The 12,323-nt window shown below is 40.7% G+C and overlaps 1 protein-coding gene across 9 annotated transcripts in view; it reads right to left on the reverse strand.

The window, feature by feature from the left end:
* piezo2b (piezo-type mechanosensitive ion channel component 2b) overlaps positions 1-12,323 on the reverse strand; it is a 67,564-nt gene that overhangs the window by 10,160 nt on the left and 45,081 nt on the right. For 7 of the 9 annotated variants that reach the window (XM_026313541.1, XM_026313538.1, XM_026313540.1 and 4 more), the window contains 13 exons: positions 10,790-11,033; positions 10,439-10,556; positions 9,736-9,892; positions 9,114-9,203; positions 8,292-8,413; positions 7,966-8,034; positions 6,646-6,749; positions 4,030-4,150; positions 3,852-3,929; positions 3,399-3,565; positions 2,348-2,541; positions 1,122-1,295; positions 36-953 (listed from right to left, as the gene is read on the reverse strand). In XM_026313541.1, coding sequence (XP_026169326.1) covers positions 36-953; positions 1,122-1,295; positions 2,348-2,541; positions 3,399-3,565; positions 3,852-3,929; positions 4,030-4,150; positions 6,646-6,749; positions 7,966-8,034; positions 8,292-8,413; positions 9,114-9,203; positions 9,736-9,892; positions 10,439-10,556; positions 10,790-11,033 — 2,556 coding nt within the window. The remainder of the gene's footprint in view (positions 1-35; positions 954-1,121; positions 1,296-2,347; positions 2,542-3,398; positions 3,566-3,851; positions 3,930-4,029; positions 4,151-6,645; positions 6,750-7,965; positions 8,035-8,291; positions 8,414-9,113; positions 9,204-9,735; positions 9,893-10,438; positions 10,557-10,789; positions 11,034-12,323) is intronic. The other 2 variants (XM_026313544.1, XM_026313537.1) reach the window with 1 other exon arrangement.

A 12,323-nucleotide genomic window follows, 5' to 3' on the forward strand; every position in this document is an offset into this window, starting at 1 on the left:
GGTTAGGACGTGCTTTAGTTGTGTTTTGGACTTACTTGTTGAGCAGCAATTCGCTGGCGGTCAGCTCAGTGGTCATAGAGGGCAACATGATGTCTGACCTGCTGTCTGAGCGGCTGTCAGAGGTCATAACCATACGCCTCTTCCTATCCACATCACTCTCGTCATCGCTAACTTCTAAACGGTCAAAGCTCACTGCCTTGCTGTAGCTGGGAGGAACGTCAGCATCAGATGTTTTGGAAGCATCTGTGTCAGGGGTGTAGAGCAGGCCCTCGTGCCCCTCTGTCTGCATCAGGTCCTGCTGTCCTCCATCTTCACTCTCAGTGATGAAGTCCTTGTCCTGAACTGAAGGGGCATACTCCAGTCTGAGAGAGGGGCCCTCATCTGGGCCAAAAGACTCCCATGGAGCTTCTTCTCTCTCCTGGTCCTTTGTTGGCACTATTTCCACCTCAACCTCTTCAACATCCAGCCCCTTGTGTCCCTCATGTCCAACATCCAACCCCTCGTGTCCCTCATGTCCAACATCCAGACCCTCGTGTCCCTCATGTCCAACATCCAGACCCTCGTGTCCCTCATGTCCAACATCCAGACCCTCGTGTCCCTCATGTCCAACATCCAGACCCTCGTGTCCCTCCTGTCCAACATCCAGCCCCTCGTGTCCCTCATGTCCAACATCCAGCCCCTCGTGTCCCTCATGTCCAACATCCACCCCCTCATGCCCCTCATGTCCTTCATGTCCCTCATGTCCCTCATGTCCGTCACCGTCCTCCTCCTCTGTCTCCCTTGGTTCTCCATCACTCCAGGGTCCACTCTCAGTCCCTGGACTCTCATCCAGCTGTTGGGATTCCCAGGGAGCTGACTTCTTGTCCTCCCCTTGATCCTGCTCATCCTCCACTTCTTCTATGGTATCTGTGGTGCCCTGTCTGGAGTAGAGTGTGACGCACTGGGTCACCTCACTGCAGGGGACAAAGAGAGCAGAGACTGGATCAATGTGCATTCAAGTCAGAGTTAAAGTTAAAAACCACCGAAAACTGATCTGGGCACAAACAAACATCAGGAGATGCAATGATATTATTCATGTCAGGGACTCAGCTGTGTATATGGATGATGCAGATGCCGGGCACCTGGATATAAAGCTGCTGCCACTGTCCACTGATGAACTGGACATGTCCAGGCTGTACATCTTGCGCAGTTTGGGTCTGGCACGCTCACTGGTTTTGGGAATGCACTCTGGCATTCCATCGAGATCTTCCAGCGTGGATTGGCGAGAAAACAGGGTGGTGGCCTCAGTGAAGGCACTGAGAGGCGATGAGAGTGGAGGATGGAATGGTTAGTGGTGAGAAGGATGAGATGGGATCTAGTTAAGGTTACACAGAATGAGGGACTCCCTATGATCTGTACAACAGCATTTGACCCAGCCTTAAAGGACAGGTCCATGATTTTTCTAAAGCAACAGTCAAGTGAATGCACAGAGTGAACATTATGCTTCCAGTAAACGCTCATCCTGTTAGTACTTTGAGAGACCACTTCCTAACATGCGTCCAGTGTAAGTGATGGGGGACTAAATCTACAGTCCTCCCTCTGTGCAAAATGTGTTAAAATGTTACACTTTGAAATATAAAGTGCAAAAATACTGCAGCTCAACAGGGACAACAGGGACACATTGTCCAGGGAAGAAATACAAGAAAAGACTTGAGATACACAGAATGAGGACTGTGGATTTTCTCACAGTGTCTGCATGATTACAGCAAAACCTCTTTAAGTGGTTTTTGGGCAACTGCTTGAAAAATTCAGAACCCGCCCATTAACATTAAAAATGAAAAAGAAACATTTCTTGCTGTTTAACTTGTTACATGGCCATAAGAGCCTGAGATGCAACAGAAACTGGATAAAATGACTCAATGAGGTGATACAGTCTCACTGCTAACGGTGGTTAAGTTCCAGAGCCAGATCACTGAAATTATAAATACATGTTTTCTAACTCACCTTTAGGGATATGTAGCTATGAGGATAGTTTTTATTTGCCTCGTGATTTGAGTTTTCTATATATCTGTGATTTCTGTCCATACCCAAATACAGTGGAGGTGAATAGAATCAAAGATTTAAAAATGACATTTAAGAAATTCATCAACATTGAAATTTGGCACAGACAAAGAGAATTTATCTGCATTTTCATCCACTGCTGTTTCATGAATATTATGATGCAGACAGTTGAGGGAGGAAGATGCCATAAAGTCACAATCCATTGTGTTATCTCGCCAACTGCTGGTAAACACCCCCTAAAAGGTGTCTTGACAGGGACTCATTTGGTCTCCCTTGTTACACTGCTGTTGGCCACCCTGGGCTCTACCTGGATATGCTGTCTCTGGAGGCTGTGGAGTCCTGACTCTCCATGCGATAGCCTCCTCGCCTCCTTCGGACCCTGTTGGAGTCGGAGGCTGACTCATCCTCGCTCAGCTGATCCATGCTGGCCTGCCTGGACATGTTGAGCCTCATTGCCTTCTGATAATAGATGTGGATGCTCTCTTTGGACGGCACATTACCCTGGCAAGAGGAGAGAAGTTCATTACCTTCTGCTCCTCCAAGTCGCTTTAATCAAGTGTTTAATGAGGTAAACATGAGATTTAACAAGACTTCAGCTCCTATATCCAACACAGCAGCTCTGTGAAGCTGTACTTTGGGAAAGTGGTGCTTGGTGGTGGAAAGTGGAAAGTGTACTTTACAGTTCTGAGGTACTTGTACAATACCTACATTACTACGTTTTTCTGATCAGATTTAGAATATTAACACAAAATAGTCTATAACTTAACTCTAAGACAATAAAGATAAGTTTGTACTGATATATGGGAAATACAGTATTTATATATTTATAAGATACCCAGCAGTATATAAACTAAAAATAGATCCATCTTTCCCAACTGCAACATTAAAGTGACATACACATTATCACAACAATAATAATCCAAATGACATAATACACATTATACTGTAAAATAGTTGTTCTGCATGGTGTGTACATTCATTTTGATGTATTCTTAGATACTTGTACTTTTATTTGTATCAGAATTTGACTTTTACTTAAGAAACAGATCTGAGTGCATCAATCACATGCTAATATGCTAATGTTTAGCAGGTGTAATGTTTAACATGTTCACCATTTAGCATGTTAGCATGCTAACACTTTATAAGGAAACCAAAACATGAAGTATATAAACTGAGGGTGACAGAAAAGCATTTAGTTAAAAAACAGAGAAATGGCCCAAACAACAAAATTCTAAATTCACTTCAGTGTCAGATGTAATTTCTCTTCATCAGTTATGAGTTAAGATAAAACTAAAACTACATTAGAGGGTTTGGAAGTTTTTTCTCCAGGTCAAAGGTCAGCATGGAGGACTGTGCACCTTTTTGACCTCTCTGGTCAGCATGCAGCGCTCTATACGCAGCACGGTGGAGATGTCGATGTACTCCCTGCACACGTCATTCATCCACTTAGTGAAGCTGTCCACTGTGGTCTGGAAGAGCACCCAGGTAAACTTTATGATGTTGAACACTCGCTTGATGATGTTGTCTGAGGGAGAGAAAACCAGTCACAAATCAAACAAATCAAAGTTCTTAGGATGCACTAAATAACCTGCAAACTGGGGCTTTGAAATGACTCTGGACAGTCACAGATTTTTTCTCTTTAATTTCAGGAAATCAGAAAAAAAATTGGTTTGAGTAGTTTTCACAGTAAACTGCCTATCCTAATTTGTAAAAAAATATCAAAATGAGGTAATTAAGAGTAAAGTCTTTTTTTTTCCAGATTTCAAAGAACAATTTTCTACTAAAAAAAAAAAAAAAAAAAAACAACTAACCAGGACCATCAGACTTCTTGTTCTCCTCTTTTTCCTGCCCATCGGACAGCTCACCAACCTCTATGGCCACATGACCTGCTGAAGTACAATATATAAACTTCATCATGGTCAAAGAACATGGAATTTATTTCCACTCATATACAATGCTACAGTTTCATTTGAGTTTCTGCCTACTTACCATCTTTCTTGTTTTTCCTGTGTCTAACTCCTTTGGTGTATTTTTTCCAAAACTTGCGTTTCTCTTTGCCTCGTGCCTTCAGAGCAGCTTTGGGGTCTGTGATCCAGGCGTGGTAGAGAAACTGGAGAACAGAGGGCAGTTTAGTACCAATGACGGGCTTTAACCTGAAGGTGTCAAGGAGGCAAATTACTGTAGGCAAGAGCAACAAAAGAGGATACAGGTGAAAGGAAAAATTTAATCTAAATTTAAAGTGGTTTTGCATGTTTTGGTCTAATAATTCTAAATCAGCTATACTTCATAGTACCAGAGACCATTTCTGAAACAATACTGCACCTTAACCTTTGAATGTGATTTTACTGCCTTTGGGGGAGTAAATCAAATCAGACCAACGTAAAAACTTCCAGTCTCTTTTATTTATGCATTTATTTCTTAAGAAAAAAGAAATGAAATAAATTAAGAAAACAAAATGCTTTGGCTTGATGGTATCTTCAAGTCCTCATGAAAATTACATAACTACTTTCAAAAACAAACAACTTTAGTGCACAAAGCAACCAAAATGACTTTATCTCTACATTTTCTTATGTTATCGCTGGGTTTTGTGCACCACATTCTCATACACCCGCCCTAAATGCACCTACAAAAACCTTTTGTAATGACTTAAAAATCAGCAGTGAAGAATTGACTTTTACTCTTGATGCACTGAAACATGCAAAACCACCTGTCCGGTTTTTATGCAAAGGTCAAAAAACGTCTTACATCAGAGAAAAGACTGATACAAACTCTGGGCTCTACTGCTGCTTCACACTGACCATGGTAACATGAAGCTAAAGGCTCAAAGCAGTACACAACACGAAGAGGGGAACACAGACAGCACATACAATACACAGTGTCCAAATAAAGCTCTAGTTCAGTCAGGCAGAAACATGCTTACAAGGTTGAAGCATTTCCATTCCAGGTCAATGTGTGTAAAATTAGGAAAAGGCAGTCTGTTGTGTCGTCAATATTAACAGTGCCGTGATGGTCATAGAGAAAGCAATATGTGTTAGTTCCAGTGGTGAGTACCTTGCCTGCCTTGACTACATACTGCAGAATAGTTTTAGGCAGCTTAATGATAGACTTGGGCAAAGCCAGAACAGCAGAGACAAACTTCCCAATTGCTCGCTACAGGAAGAGAACAGAGTGGAGGAAAGGGTTAGTACCAATCATTTCACACTGTTAGAAAAAGAGGATTCAGTAGTCCTGAATACTGTGCAGGTGAATATGCGTAGCTCACACACTCTCCTTACTGTTAGTATTCAAAACCTTTATTCATTTAATCTTAAAGATTCTAAAATCTTCAGCAAAAGTTAACAACAGAAATGTCTTAGTCATACAGTGTCGAAACTCCATTTTTAGCCTTTACTGAATGTGTAGTATTAAATTGTATCTCCATAACACTACGAACTGCAAAGATCAGATACTATAGGGAATAATTATGGGAATAACTAATTACACTGAAGGTACTTTATACTGTTGCTGCATTGGGTAAAAATATACTTTTTATGCCACTACATTTATCTGACAACTGCAGCTACTTTGCAGATTAAGATATTAAAATGATCAAAATATACTATAAAATCATAAAATACAAACCAGTAGTTTCCAACATTTTTGACTGAAAGCAGCGTCATATGGGAGGACCCATCATGTTTAATACGTCTGGAGAGTTGTTAGTTCTACCAAAAATACATTTAACCTCTAAACCTCATCTGTGCTTTCATTTCTAGGATATAAAATCCAGGGTAGCTAGGAAATTTCCTATGTCAAATACTAATAAAACGGAAGTGCTGCTCTTTGGGCTGAGAGCACACAGGCAAGTTCTAAAGCAGACTTTCATTCCCCTTGCACTCTCACTGTGCACAAAAAGCCAGAAGTCTAAACTTTTCTTGTTATTGTTGTAAGATAACAAAGAGAGCCATCTGTCAGCTCAGGAGTATTGCTATGAGCTGATATATTGTTTCATTCCAGGACACAAAACCCTTATTCATGCCTTTTTTTTTTTTTTTTTTTTTTTTTACAGCCATCTGTGCAATTGCCTTATTCAGTGGCCTCCCCCAGAAATCAATGAATGTTTGCAGCTTGTGCAAAAACTGGCTGCCAGGTTTAATCATCTCATGACCTCTCAGATGTCTCTTGTGACCCTCTAGAGGGGCCTAACTGGACTAAACCACCTAATATCTAAAGCAGTTAAAACTAGCTGCACCTCTGGCACCTATAAAAATAAAACGTGATGCATCGCGGCTATTTTCCTGCAGAATTAGAACTTTAAGGCTGACACCTCAAGTTCAAGTAACTTATAAGAATCACAGAACTTTTAAATAGGCAAAGGATCTGAGTAAATGTAATAAAGTAAAAAATATAATCTTTCCATAAAACAAAGTATAAATTAAAATATTCAAGCAAAGTGCCAGTACTTCAAAAATGCTCAGTACTTCAGAAAACACTCTTATACTTTACTTCTGCTGAATATGAAATACTTGCCAATAACACACATACAATCACCTGATTAAATTACTGGCTATTACAAACTTGTTTCGCTCTGGAAGTGATGAGAAATGAGCCACTGCAAGAAGTCACCTGAAATGCCGACTTTTTTGGTGGCTCCTCGTCTTTTTTTTCCTCATCCTCCTCTTCCTCCTCACTGTCAGTTTCAAACAAGTAGTAGTCTCCACTTCTAACCACTGAGAGGGAACAGGGTACAGTGTTGTTACATCCAGTCAAACAGAGGCTCAAGTCATGTGTTATTTTCACAGTTACAGTAGTATACAGAAAGTCTCAGTGAAGGTTACCTTGCTGAAAAAAAAGATGCAGGATGAATAAATCACCACCTATCATTATTCTTTTTATTCACTACATATTAAACCTTTAACAGTCTATATTTATTGCATGGAAATGATACAAACACACTGTAATAGTCATGAGAAGAAAGAGAAAATGCAGAAGACACACGATGCATCACAAATACTAGTACGACTGATAAAACTATGAGCACAAAGCACGATGAAGTATTCTGTTAGAGACTCTTATTCCAGTCGCCCTTAAGCTGCAGAGTAAGTGACTCCAGTCTGCAGTAGTGTTAGTGTTAGAAGCAATGGGATAGACAAGGCTGACTTATGTCCTTGAACAGAACCACAGTGGGCGGGAAGTGAGGGAGGATGCTGGGATATGGAGATGAAACATCAAATGACAAAGAGATAAAATGGAGAAATAATTTGAAAATGTCATGTGGGGGTGGAGTACAATATGAGACATGAGCTCAAACCAAACAGGCAGCAACTGCAATGACTCAGAAAAATGCTGGGAAAAAAAACAGTAAAGGTTGTGATTTTATATATTTGCTGACTGAGCCAATCATTCTTGCTCTTCTATTTTCTCTGGGGTAACACCTGTTTGGTGATCATGTCTACAGGCAAAGAATGAACAAACCCTTCGTCCTTTATTCCAGTACTGAGAATAAAGGCGAGTCGATTTCATATCTTTGCATTGAAATGTTTAACAATAGAGTGATTCTCTACTGTGGGCTCTTTAGGTCAGACCAATGCTGAAGTTTATGTTTTAAACACCATCAGGTACAAACCTCCAGCTGTTAGTCATTTTCTTTTTCTTCAGTGTCTCATCATGTCTATTTAAGGAAACTCTGCTCTGCACTGACACAGTAGATCATCTTTAAACTGAAGTGCCTCTCCATACACACAGTGTACAGTAATAAGAGTTATAGGTAACAAGGACCCTTAAATAGAGACAGAAAAGGACTAAAGCCTGGAGAAAGCAAAGCTACTGTATGTTGGTGCCTTCAGAGCCCAGGGGCAGTATGGGAATCCTCAGCGTTCTGGTCAAGGACACAAGGGCCAATCAAAGTGGAGGAAGAGAAAAAAGGGGGGTTGGGAGTCAACCTACTGGAAGCATGGTCAACCCACGGCCTCCACCACTGCTTTTTTTTGGTCTTGGCTTTCGTTCGCTGTGCTCCTAAAATTTCACAAATACATCAGTGCAACATTTCATAAGAAATTCAGTCTTTCTATAAACTTCAAGGCATATTTCAACTCTTTGCAGCTACTTGTTTAGCTCAAATACTAATGAAAAGACATAATTACACAACATTAGGTCCTTTAGGCCTTAACACACTCACATCCACCTTCCTTGAGCTCTACTAGCCATCACACTACTTTTATTTAAAACTTTTAGAATTGGCTGCACAATAAGGGAGGTAGGCTTCATCATACCATCATCATCGTCGTCCTCAGGTTGGACTAGGGTCTGTCCATCTCCAGACTCCTGTGCCATGCTCAGCATCTTCTCCTTGCCCCTCTTAAACTTTTGCTGCCTCACCTTAATGCGCTCCATCCTGATTAGATCAGAGAGATGGTGAAGAGACACAAAGTATCGACACAGAGGAACATCAGCGACTACAGACAGACTGGCCATAAACATCTTCAGGCCTCATATGGAAATTAGTGTATGTTATGTAACAGTGGAGTGCTCATTAGTGCGAGTGAGTGGATGTTATGAGTAACTCCTGAGATAACCGTAAGTGGTGGAAATACATTGACTTTATGTAGTTTGATATACTGGCTTCCAGGAAACTACAAAGACTAAACCAACAAGTTTAATTGACTTTCTGAGTCGGGTTTATTTTACCTGTGGACTAAACTAGGCTTAATGAAACTAAAGAGGCTCCAAATCCTTAAACAGTCTAACTAAAAAATCAAGTCAGATACTATAGTTTGATTTGTGTCAACAAGTCCTGTGAAAATATAACAAGTATGGAGCTGTATGGAATACATGCAGTATGAAAGAATTTGGAAAATGTTCATTAAAAGTGTGTATTTAGAATCAATATGATGAATGAATTATGTCCTAAAAATCAAATCTTTGAAACTTTTCTGACCAATTAGAAACCACTAATCATTGCTGTACACTTTCATGCTAAGTAGACATGTCGATTAATCCTGTATTGCTCTAAATTTTCCTGCTCGGGTTACTCTAGTCCAGAGGAAGACGACGAGAAGATTTTCTTTGACAACTTTTTTTGAGTTATGTCTCACTGTCTCTTCAGCTGCTCCACAGATTTGCGCTCCTCCTCCAGTCTGGCCCTCACTGCCTTCACAATAGTGGCCTGGAAAAGCTCTGCTCCTCTGAAATACACAGACACACATCAGTAAACAATCAATGTTCACAACATCCCCCATCAAAGCCAAACCTACTATTCAATCACCAAATATCCCATATGACCTAAATATGTTGGGGAAACCAGTCAAGTTGAATTTTATTGAAATACTTTTGTCAAAAATAAGCTGTAAGTTCTTTTTATACACATTATTACACAAATTGTCAGTTATATTAACAATGAACTCCAGAGCAAGATGTGTTTTTTCATATCTGTTTGGTAGATAAACATCACAAGTTTTACTTTTCTTCCCTGTCAAACGTCAGTCTGCCTTCTAATCCACAGGCTGTTTCGCTTACTGAATCTTGCTAACCTGAATCTTGGCACCTGTGCAGCATCAGAGAATTTTTGTTTCCTTACAGTTCCCAAACTTTCCAGAGAAACATACAGAAGAACTCTTCACTACATGGGTCTGAACATGAAGATAGTCTCCCTGGCCTGGTACCAAATGTACGTGTGCCTTCCTGGTTTCATTGTCTCTGTGCGTCTCAGCCGCGTACCTGCATGCGAGGATCTGTGATGCTCTGATATCAGCCACTACGTGGAGGAAATAGTAGCTCATGAAGACGCGTCTCTGCAGCAGCAGAAAGGCGAAGCAGATACTGTCCCAGATGATCCCGGCCTCATCACTGGGCAAATCACAGCGCTGTTCAGCAGCTGGAACACACAGTCTAATTTAGAATTAAACTGATGCACAGCAATAAATTATTAAGTGGACCAATACCAAAAACTTTTAAAGTGATCAGCATCCGTAACAGGTAGAAAATGATGCATCAATTCCTCTATGATCTCTAATGACACATGCAAATAATGACATTTACAGTCTGTGTTAATTGTCTCAAAGTTGTTTTTGTAAATTGGTGTTTTATGATTATGCATAAACCTTCTTGTTTCACTGAGTACCGCCGCAGCGCTTGTATTCACAGTAAATCAGTTTCCCAGTGGGGTAAAGATAAATGACGCACTGAACTAAATTGGCCTGAGAGATGAAAAATAAACAAGAGCGTGGGTTTAATTTCAACTTCTTGGTGAGAAATAGTCTGATGCAGCGAGTCCCACTGACAGGTATGACAAGTCGTAGTAGCCCAAATGGGGATTTACGCTCCACTTAATACTGAAAGGCATATATCATCATGTTGTACCCAACAAATTCCAAACTAGATTTAAAAAAAGGAATGAGTAAAATACTATGAGTCTACTCACGCAGGTCATCCTGGCTGGTGTCAATGTTGTATTCTTTAATGGTACAGGCCAGACTAAACAACTGGATTAACCAGCAGTTCTTCTTGATTAGAGAGTTGATGTAGCCACAAGCCAGGATCTAGGGACATAGCAATAAGAGCATTTTATTATTCTAATCATTATTTTTATATATTTACCATTTGATCCTGGTCAAACCAGATTGTGTCCCCTCTCAAAAGATAAGCAGGGTCAGGCCTGGTTAGTACTTGAATGAAATAAATCAAATTTGTGATTTTAAATAAACAGGAGGTGTTAATATGAGGTTTGCATCTTAAAATATTATATAACACTGAAGTCATTCAGTTTACTCACAGATAAAATGTTCTTCATGGTGATTACAAAGATGTTGTAGGCGATCAGAAAGTCCCAGTAGTGCAGGATCTTTTTGATTGGCTTCAGCAACAGCTCTCCACCAAAGAGCAGGAAGTAGAAGCAGGCCACCAGGTATCCCATACAGAAGACGCTGATACGCGTAGTTCCTGTGATGAAGATGATGGTAAGGACAAACCAGAACAGGTAGCTGAACATGATGACCTTCAGCATGTCGAGGTAGGACCTAAAGGACAGAGATGAGGGAAGTTGCTCGTAAATGGAAACAAAATTGGTGACACCTTTCAATCCAGATTCCAGATGTTAATGATTTACTGCATTTTAAAAGCACCAGCTCAAAATGTCACAGAAAGGTAACTGTCTTTTGTTTTCAGGTATGTTATTATAAAAATCTTACAGCTGCATTAGGATATTTTGTCACGTTATTGAGAGAGAAAGTTAATCGGCTGATTTTAGTCGATGATGCCCGGAGTACAAGGTACACTGTGGCATGTCCTGTGTGGGTCTATCATGCTAAAAGCCTGTGTATAAATCCCATGTCATGTAAAAACATAGGAAGCAACATGCATTAATTTCATTAATTTAATACACTGGGGAAAACATGGGCCCACAACAGCAGCTGCACTGTTTAGGAAGCGGCTTTGATGAAGTGGGTTGGGATCGCACATTGCGTTGATGGGCCGGAATAGCTGAGTGAGTGTCCTTCTTCATCAGGGGGAGAAAATACCTTTTCCATACTTAAAAGCTATTTATTGAGTTAGAGTACAGGGCAAAAGCGTCTGAGTCGCGGAGTGACGGACAGAGTGTTTTTGTGGATTATGGATTTCTCTCCCACCCCTTATCCGTAATTCGATCCTGGAGGGAAACGATGGAATAAGTGCAGCACTGCTGTGGCGTGGACAGTCGGGTTGTACAGCTCTCCTTCTCTCTACCAGGGCTTGTTGATGGACACAGAGTGCGTTAATAAAAGACTTGTCCACTTTGCGCATCAAAACAGTGGAATGTGAAGAGCACATAATCAATGGCTGCGGACAGGTCAGGATGCTCTCGCTGTCTTTCTAAATCGCTCTCTATTTCCCTGCCTCTCAAAACCATGTCTCACTCATTTTATATGTGCAGAGTCAGGATCTAGCTCTAGATTCAAATATCGGACAACAGCCAAAATTCTGAATTATGTATACATAGGATATTCAATAACATCTCCCACTGAGCGACGTGAGCTACTGTCTTCTGTCAGTTTTTCTTGTCTTTATTTATCCAGGATAAGGGGTTTGCTGAGTGAGTATTTTCTTATTCAGCACCACCCCACTTAAGCCTTCTACAGTTACACAGTTAGCAGCCAAGTGCAACAACAGCTGAGCACAGAAGAGAAGTCTGGCAGGAGTTTGGTACACAATAAGCATCTCACATGAGTTTATTTAGATCCCCATTATCTGCTCTACACACCAGCTTTTCAACCTGGGCTCAGATCAGCACTTACACAACAACCCACAACACAGCTAGACGCGTATGAACA

The sequence above is a fragment of the Mastacembelus armatus genome, chromosome 17, assembly GCF_900324485.2.
Source record: "Mastacembelus armatus chromosome 17, fMasArm1.2, whole genome shotgun sequence".
In the NCBI taxonomy this organism is placed as follows: Eukaryota; Metazoa; Chordata; class Actinopteri; order Synbranchiformes; family Mastacembelidae; genus Mastacembelus; species Mastacembelus armatus.